This window comes from Solenopsis invicta, chromosome 4 (genome assembly GCF_016802725.1).
Source record: "Solenopsis invicta isolate M01_SB chromosome 4, UNIL_Sinv_3.0, whole genome shotgun sequence".
Lineage (NCBI taxonomy): Eukaryota > Metazoa > Arthropoda > Insecta > Hymenoptera > Formicidae > Solenopsis > Solenopsis invicta.
Window position 1 is genome coordinate 28,218,440 of NC_052667.1, and position 9,782 is coordinate 28,228,221.

The 9,782-nt window shown below is 42.1% G+C and overlaps 1 protein-coding gene and 1 long non-coding RNA gene across 2 annotated transcripts; one reads left to right on the top strand and one right to left on the bottom strand.

Moving 5' to 3' along the window:
* Positions 1-515: 515 nt before the first annotated feature.
* On the bottom strand, positions 516-4,362 carry LOC120357527. The gene is made up of 4 exons (XR_005574524.1): positions 3,880-4,362; positions 2,391-3,309; positions 2,143-2,302; positions 516-2,042 (listed from the first exon to the last, which is right to left on the bottom strand). It is a non-coding gene; the product is annotated as an uncharacterized LOC120357527 (long non-coding RNA).
* Positions 4,363-5,738: 1,376 nt separating this feature from the next.
* LOC105200362 (tubulin alpha-1 chain) lies at positions 5,739-9,457 on the top strand. Its single transcript, XM_011167871.3, has 3 exons — positions 5,739-5,897; positions 7,760-7,982; positions 8,050-9,457. Exons 1-3 carry the CDS (start codon positions 5,895-5,897, stop codon positions 9,174-9,176), a joined length of 1,353 nt encoding a protein of 450 aa, XP_011166173.1. The 5' UTR covers positions 5,739-5,894; the 3' UTR covers positions 9,177-9,457.
* The last annotated feature ends 325 nt before the right edge of the window (positions 9,458-9,782 follow it).

Consider the following 9,782-nt stretch of genomic DNA (forward strand, 5'->3'; position numbering starts at 1 on the left):
AGGTTAAGGGCAGGATTGTTGCCGCTGCCGTGGTAAAAGGGGGAGAAGGCTGGAGGGGAAAGCGCGGCAGGTGTTCACACACAAAGAAACTGAAAGGGAATCCCACGGCCATTGGCTCCGCCACTCAGGAATGCATCGGGTTTCGTCAGCGTTCGCGTTTCGCGATCGAATATACATGCACGTGTACGCATCCTCTTAATATAATCGTGGGACAAGAGTAGAAGATACATTTAGGCTGTACGCCGCTTGAAGCCTCAACGCTAGGGAAAGACAAAGGACAGGTCAGCGTCGAGGAGCGATCAAAACTAAAGCGAATAAAAACAATCGATGATGTTGCGATTTTAAACTAAATAATCTCAAGTGAAAGTTTAGCCTCGTTTACGTTCTTAATGTTCCTTGACGGCGCCAGAGTCGCACCTCTAAGCGTAACAGAATTCGCGCGGGCTTCAAGCGGCACGCGAGCGAGATTGAGAGACCGGTATAATTTCTGTCGAGTCCGATCTCTAATGTCTTACCCCCGCGTTTCTGTTCGCCGCGAACGGACGGGGAAGATAGTTTCGGAGCGTGCCTATCGCGTGGGAGATCCGGAACTCGACGACGAAGGAGCCGCGAAAGGGTTACCGGGGTTGGCTTCGAATGCCCGTAAATACATCCTCGTGCTCGTCGCAGTATCCCGAGGACTAGAACGTTCTTCGACGCGTTCATGACGCCATTTAAGCATCGTATCTTGGCCGGCGGTGGCGACGACGGCGGCGGCGATACGGGCGAGCGCGCGCAAAGATTATTATACCGGTTTCGAATCTGCACGATGAAGGAGATCCACGAGAAATCGCGACCTCGCGTCTGCGACCGTTACCTCGATGATGCCGATGCGTAGCTACGAGCCTTTCTCTATTTCTTTATCTCTCTCTTTCTTTTTATCCTTCCGTCAATCTATCTCTCATTTACCTCGCGATATCACTTTTTCCCAGAAACCTCGGGAGAAGAGAAGAACAGGTGTGTTGGTCCACACACGCGTGCGCGCGCGCACGAACGCGCTAGTGTTCGTTCGCGCTCTCCTCGCCTCAGCACAGGTCCAGTATCCTTGGATGAGTGTGGATCTAGTCACGCATATAATCGTGAAACGTGGACTGAATTCAAACCCATCCAGGGCCGCTGGACGGGCGTATCGGAAGATCCCACGTTGTCCAATTTTCCTCTTCCTCCGGAAGTGTTCTTTCCTTAAAATTGATCTTCACGGAAATTTCCTCGTTCTCGTTCAAAGAGACACAAACGTCGTCGACGGAGCCGGAAAGCAGAATGATGCGTCCGTCGGGAATGGCATTAGCGGCCTCACTCGTAGTAGGGGCATTCTCGGAGAAGGGGCCCCGTACCGCCGTTCTCTCTCTCTCCTCTCTCCTCACCATCGTTCGATTCGTCGGTCTCTCTTCGCCCCGTGATCCCAGCTCTGTCTCTCCCTCTCTATCTCTCACTCGCAGGAGTCGCAGGCAGGCAGTCACCGTCCGTGAGGCCCTTAAGGAGGGGCGAGAGAAGGGACGCTTTTTCCCAAGGCGTCCGGGGATCACAACAAAGAAAGATGCGATTTTCGAAGCGAAGAGCGGAGAGCGAAGCGACCGCTGAGAGACGTTTCTGGACAGCAGCCTGAGAGCGGTGGTAAAATGTTTCTCTCTCCCTTTCTCTCTCGCTATTAAAGAAGAGATATATGTGTATATATGTATGTATATATATATATATATATATATATATATATATATATATATATATATATATATATATACCGGAAGGCGATGCCGTATTCTTGTGTAAAATACGTTCGCTCGCTACATTTCCGCGAATCAGCGAGATGAATGCCGGATTCTTCTTTTATCAGCTCGCAAAAAAGAAATGTGGTCTTCGTACTTCATATTTATACGATCGACGCAACGGATTCAGTGAACGTGAATCCGCGCTTGTATTTCTAGCCTCGATTTCGAAAAATCTGAGCACCACTGTTCCACAATCAAAGAACTCTAACGGCGGTTAAGAATGTCGTCTCTTCTCACCTGAAATAAATGAATAAATTACCTGAAAGTTCACACAAAAAATATTTTGACCACACGCTGATCTTATACACTTGGAAATCGGTAGAAATATCGTTATTACCTTGATTTTTAATTTGTAGAAAGCTAATTTTGTTTAACAAATTTCACGAGTAACATAAATTTCTCTCGAACTTAACACGAACCACGTGGTTGGTAAAAACTGATGATCTCAAGTTTCCCGCCAGTTTAGGAAAGGATCTCTCTCTCGTTTCTCCCCTCTCCTTAAAAATTAAAAATAAAATTATTATAAAGTAATTTACATATTAATATGTTTGAATAAAAATTTAGTTAAAATTTAGTCTGACTTACTCCAAAGAAGAGTAAAAAAATTCGGCAACTTTACATTGAGAAAAAAAAAGTTGTTGATTACATTTTTCAATGATTTGATTTAATTTTTCTTCAAGTATTTATGTATTTAAATTAAATATATAAATGGTTAAAGTTCAAACATTTTTGTGTATTTGAGTTAAATACATAAATACTTGAACTGAACAAATTTAATCAAGTTGAAAAATTTTGTCGGTTCAACACATTTTTTTCTCAGTGTAGAACTTGTAGAATTCTCCAGAAAGGATCAGTGCAATTTGAAAGTGTCCGGCGATATGTCTTTTGTTCGCTCTAAGGTCCTTTGTGGCGATTCCTTTATGCTCTACGCGCGTTGTTGTACTTGGGATATTCGCGATATCACGCATTGTTAGTGAATTCTCAGGTACAGGGCGCCGATTGTGTTGCGCAACAGCGAGCGTGTGCGTGACCTTGAACTTCATCTTTCCTTTATCTTTCTCCCACGGCATCCCGGGAGAAAAGCTAGCACAGCGATGGTTCATTTTCGAGATGCGGCGTCGTTTCGTCAATTCGCACGAAGGTGAATTCGCGAAGAAACTGGAAGAAACACAGGGAGCGTCGCCATTTCGTTGGGCAGAAATCCAAATGACAATACGGTGCGTTTCAATTTTAAGTCGAGTTGGACCTCTAATCGTCGGAAACACGAAGAGACGTTAATTTTTCCTCCTTCCAACTTGTTTTCTAACTGCGCTCTCCTGCCATGCAAATGTCTGAGAAACGCGCAAATTCCTCGCTCGTCCTTTTCGAGATGCGCTCTTCGATCTACTCTTTCAATCTCGAACGCGTGTTATTTTCTCACCGCAGGCCTTCGTGGTAAACATCGCATGGGGAATGTTAGGCGTCTAAAATCCAGTTGTGAACCGCTTGAGATATTAGAGGGCCGCTAGAAACCGAGGAAACTCATCATGATAAAGAAAAGAGCAGGTATATAGTCGTAAATGGAAAAGAAATGTCGACGTCGCAGGATTAACAAATGGTTTTTCGGAACAGTTCACGCGGTCGAATTAGCGAGAATTGTTTTGAAGGAAATATTATTCTACTTGCTGTTATTGTAACTTAAGAAACGCTCAAGAGGTGCGTGATTTCAACGACAATGAAAGGGGAGATAAAAATTGATCTGAAATTGTTTATCAATTTCTCGATTTAAATTCGGAAGTCGGTGGTTTTTAATTAGAGCCTTTTTTGAAATAAACCATTTACTTGGTTTGATGAGAACAGTTTGGCATCCAGTAGGTAGAAACGCGAGGTCGCGATTTATGAGGGCTCCATTTTGACAGGAAAAATCGGAGCACCACTGTCGAGAGCTACGAACGCTCTAAAGACGGTTGAGAATAGAGAGGAAGAAAGAGAGCCGGTGAAAGAGAAGGAGAGAAAGAACGTGCTAGGTCGTGGAAAGCGAAGAGAAGGGGAGCGAGGTGAAGCTCGCAATTGTCGTTTCCATAGTGATTTATACCTCGAGAGCTCGGCCAGGAGCATCCAGGGAGTATCCTAAGGCGAAAAACCGGACCGGTGCGAAACCGATCCGGGAATTGGGTACGAACGCACTCTGTTAGCGAAATGATGAACTGTCAGCGAGTGAAACGCGTCGTCGGCATCAAAATCGCGAAACGTTAACGTGGCGCCATCTATTAAAATAGGTTAAAACTTGGTAACAGGATTACCGATTGAAGGTACAAATTTCTCTCGTCGTTTGAGAAGATTTCTCAGAGATGGCGCTGGCAGACTCTTGGTCTAAAAGTCTAAAATATTTTTAGTAATTCTTGAAATTTTAGGCAGGATTGGGTGTTTGTACGTTAAAATATACATACTCTACAAGAGATATGTACAATGTAAACTATACAAATTTTTTAACTGTCTTACATCTCATGGATGCAATAATCGATACATCATAGAATGAAGATTTAGATTTCATTAGAAATTATGTCAATTACGTACGTATTCTACTTTTTTATTTTTATTATATATTTTTATTTTATGCGCACTAAAGTTAGATATTTTAACAGTTTTGCAATTTAATTACTTTTTCTGTATTGTGTCATTTATAATAATTATAATAATTTATACACTGTTTGTGTTGTCTACATGAAAAAGATTTCTATTAACATAACGTAAATGATACGCAAATAATCCGTGTGGACATAATCTTGACGGCACAATCCTGATTTTAGGTGTGATGCAACCTCTTCGCCGATTATGTTCTCCTGGTACTCAGACACTAACGCATGTCTAAAAGACGTCTAAATGTTATCTTAAAGATGTCTTTCAGACATACGTATTGAGAATATACAGAACAATGTCGTTCTCCTGCTAAGAAAAGAGATTACTTAATTTTTATTTGTCTTTTAAATGACTGTTATCTTTTTAAAGAATATTTTCTTAACAATGATCTCAACATTTGAAAAGAAATTAGAGATTAAAAATGATGAATTATAAACTACTGTACAGCTAGAAAAGTTTTGCTTGGAGTAATTGTGTCAGTTGAACCAATCATCGATATAATTAAGTTAATCGGACTTTAGTCGTAGTCATTATTAAAGCGCGGAGAACAAGAAACTCCATTCTTTTTTTCATCTATCTGCCTCGGGATTATGATAGACTTTTTTTCAAGTCTGTCATGTTACTATTATTTTGCTAAGCGGTTTCAGACACAGTTAAACTTTAAAATGATTAAAATCTAGCAAAAAGAGTCCGATCTGTCTGCGACGACTCGTGTTTGTTTCGGCCTGTTTGTTTCCTTTTGCAAAAGGATCTGCCATTCAACGGATGCAGTAAATAAAACGGATACGCTAAGGACACGCGGCGGCGGCGGCGGCTATTGTAGGGCGGAAGTACACATATACACACGTGTGCACGTTTAATAGCTCTACGGAGTTCGTCGCTCTCTACGATATATTTGCGGTGCTCTCTAAAACTGTCGTGTCCACGTAGGAGCCTAAAGCGCCTCAGACACGCGATTTGTCTACTCGGTTTGTTTTCGCGTCTCCTCGTCGCGAAGCTGAGACAAGCCGTAAAAGAGGAGTCAGGACCGTGACGTGGAAAATTTCAGCGATCCCGAAGCGGGGACGTGTACTACAACCGGATAGACGCGTAATCAATCCTTCGTTAACAGAATCAAAACCGATTATTAAAAGCGGGCAAAAAGGGGGGAAACGATTGAATTTTAATAGCGTTCGCTCCAGCGTGATCGTGTCGGCTGCAAGTTGCCGGTTACGCAATCTCATGACCCTACATAGTCGGATAAGCGTGACGGGCGTCATAGACATAGGCGGCGTGTTCCCGGCACGGGCGTAAATCGGGTACGCACCGAAGCTATAAGAGACCGGTCGTTCTCAGTAAGCGCTCAGTTAGGCCAAGATCGTTCGAAGGAGTTCCATCGCCAACTCCGTTCAAACGGCATCTCCGTTCAACGCATCAGCAAGTCCCTACTAAGCCGCTTTTGCACGAGTCTTCGTCTCATTATTCTTCAAAATGGTATGGGAATTGAGTGCTTTATTTATCCTTGGTCCATAATTATATAGAATATATAGATATTCCGTGTCCGACTGATTTTTGTTCATGGAAGTATCTCGAAAGTTTAAAAAACACGTGGTAATTAAATTAAACTACATTTTACTTTTTGTTTTCAAAAACAAGTACAGGCATTTATTGTAGAAACTTGAAAGTATGTTCGTGAATTTTTAAAACTATCTTTAAAGTTGAAAAAAAGGTCGAACTCGAGATGCCTATGATTGAGTCAAGATAATCTTTTTCACATTGTATTATAAAGGTTAACAATAATAATAAATAATAATAATAAAGTGCTATATTTGAGAATCTTGGCCTTCGCATTATGCACCTTTTTTAGACAATTCTCAACAATTTGACTTTTTTACGAGACGAGATTGTTAGCCTCACGCTCAAAGTACCTTGGAGAATCTTATGAATTTAAAATGTATGTGTGGGATAGAGAATCAAATCCGGTAGAGATCCGACAATTACGAGTCTACCGCTTTCACGCGGAGCGACGCAGCATCCCGAATCGGCATCTCTCTCACGATCATAAAATATTTGTTATCTCGCTGTCGACTATAACGATATTGGCAAGACGCAAATCCGGATCTTTCGTTGACAGGCAACTATTTCAGCGACACGGTATTTTAAAATACACGATTATAAAAACGTGTTCTCTCAATAAAAAAAGAAGAACGAAGACCGGGCTATAACGAGCAAATTGACTTCAATTGAATTAATGATATGTTTATTTTGAAGATAACAACATGATTAAGAGAAAAATATAAAAATTAGTGTAAAAAAATTAAATTCGTACGTTTTGCGTTGCAGAGAATTTTTAATAGAGTGTTAGTAAATTAAAGTTTATGTGTATTAAAAATAACTAGTAAAAGTTTAAAAATAAATCATTTAAAATAAAGTTTAAAGTTATTAACTTTTTAATTTTATTATTCAACTTTCAATTTTTTCACTAGTTATTATCTTGTACAAAATACACATACCATTAATTGAATTTGCTTGCTTTATGGCCCTGACCTTCGCCCTTCTTTCCTGTTGTTAGTACTCATAGCCCAATTTAGTCACATTAAGTTCTCTCGCTTTGGAGGATATGGTCGAGAAAGTTACAGCCTTATTAATGTTGTTCGAGAGATTTATCAATCTTTGAAATTTTGTTCTGGCCGGAGCAGCAAATTTTGTCTAAGGTGAATCTTTTCGGATTGGCGCGAGTGACGTTTGCAGTTGCATTACGTTGTTGCTACTTTTAGAAACAAAAATTCGCGCGACGCAGTGCGACAGGCTCCGCTGCAGCGAATAACTCGCTTGTCGTTAGCAGCGACGCGAAGAAATTTTACCGAGCTTTTACTAACGGTTATATTCTGCTGACCCTGGAGCACATCCTACGTACATGCATGTATTACAGTCGCCATTGTACTCAGATACTTGTTTGTTATATGATGGAGAACCTTCATCGCTTTAAATTATTACAAATTATTTTGTGATAAAATTTAAAACAGAATTCCATGTAATAATTTTACATGGAATTTTACTGTATTTTTATATATACATGTATGTACTTTGATATGCATTTTATGTATATATTCCGATTTCTCAAACATTTTTCATGTATCATGAAGCGTGAAATTATAAATTATAAATTTGAATTGTATAAATAAGTAAAAACAAATAAATTCCGATACAATTATACGAATTTAAATTACGAATTATGGAATTTCATTTTAAATCCAAAAAATTACAATGTAAGATTCTAAAGTGGATTTCAGCATACGAATTGTTAACGAGTATATGGAGTGTTATCAGACTGCAACTTGCAATATTTTTTGCAGCGTGAATGCATATCCGTCCACGTGGGGCAGGCTGGAGTACAAATCGGAAATGCCTGCTGGGAGTTGTACTGCTTGGAGCACGGTATCCAACCCGATGGGCAGATGCCGTCAGACAAGATACTCGGGGGCGGCGACGATAGTTTCAACACCTTCTTCAGCGAAACCGGCGCCGGGAAGCACGTGCCCAGAGCGGTCTTCGTTGATCTCGAACCGACCGTCGTGGGTAAGTGTAGCGTAACAATGTTATATTACGCGCAAGTTCCTCGGATCTAACGTCGACGTTCTTTCAGATGAGGTGCGCACGGGGACGTATCGGCAACTCTTCCATCCGGAGCAGCTGATAACTGGCAAGGAGGACGCCGCCAACAATTATGCGCGCGGCCACTATACGATCGGCAAGGAGATAGTGGACCTCGTCCTGGATCGCATTCGCAAGCTGGCAGATCAATGCACCGGTCTCCAGGGCTTCTTGATATTCCATTCGTTCGGCGGTGGCACCGGTTCCGGCTTCACGTCCCTGTTGATGGAAAGATTGTCAGTAGATTATGGAAAAAAGTCAAAACTCGAATTCGCGATTTATCCGGCCCCCCAGGTCTCTACGGCCGTCGTCGAGCCGTACAACTCTATCCTCACGACGCACACCACCCTCGAGCACTCCGACTGCGCGTTCATGGTGGACAACGAGGCCATATATGACATCTGCAGACGTAATTTGGACATCGAACGGCCGACTTACACCAATCTGAACCGTTTGATCGGGCAGATCGTGTCCTCCATTACAGCCTCGCTGCGCTTCGACGGCGCGCTCAATGTCGATCTGACGGAATTCCAAACAAATCTGGTGCCCTATCCCAGGATTCACTTCCCCCTGGTCACTTACGCTCCCGTCATATCCGCGGAAAAGGCCTATCACGAGCAACTCTCTGTCGCCGAGATAACGAACGCCTGCTTCGAGCCTGCGAATCAAATGGTCAAATGTGACCCTCGTCACGGAAAGTACATGGCGTGCTGCATGCTCTATAGAGGCGATGTAGTGCCGAAGGACGTTAATGCGGCAATCGCGACTATTAAGACCAAGCGCAGCATCCAATTCGTCGATTGGTGCCCCACGGGCTTCAAGGTCGGCATCAATTATCAGCCGCCTACCGTTGTTCCCGGCGGTGATCTCGCCAAGGTGCAGCGTGCCGTCTGCATGTTATCCAATACGACGGCGATCGCCGAGGCTTGGGCGCGGCTCGATCACAAATTCGATCTGATGTACGCGAAAAGAGCCTTTGTACATTGGTACGTCGGCGAGGGAATGGAGGAGGGTGAGTTTTCGGAGGCGCGAGAAGATCTCGCCGCTCTGGAGAAGGATTACGAGGAAGTCGGTATGGACTCCACCGACGGTGAGGGAGACGGCGCTGAGGAATACTAAAGATTGACGAGCAAGATTCCTACTTCTGTCTCTTCGTATTTCGTATATTTTGTATTACGACGCTTGCTATTTTTCGTTTACGACGAATTTTCTCTTTTTTTATTTTCTAACAAATGACTTACTGCGATGCTAATTTTACCCATTGCTTCCCCATATTCTCGTGATACATAGAATCTTTGACGAGAGAGGCGTACTTGCTTCCTTACAACAGCCTGTCACTTGGTATTGCTCAAAGAAATAAAAAGAAAATATTATGAGAAATATAAGCACATCTAAAAATACCTTTTCATGTATTTTGTTTTGTAATATTATTTATATATTATATCAACCATTATACAATAATAGATTGCATTAATATACGTCTTCGATCGTACAATTATTATCGATCATTACATGATACGTGAATATAAGTGAAGGATGAAAGGGAGAGGAATCGAGAAGAAAGTATATATGGGCGAATATTTTTCTTCACAGATGTGTCATAGTCAGATCGATGAAGCACGTGTGATCTCGCGATGAATCGTTCAAGGAAGATAGCACGACGTGCAAATTCGATTGCATCACGAGCTCAGCTCGCAATTTGTTGCACTTTAGATATAATGCGGC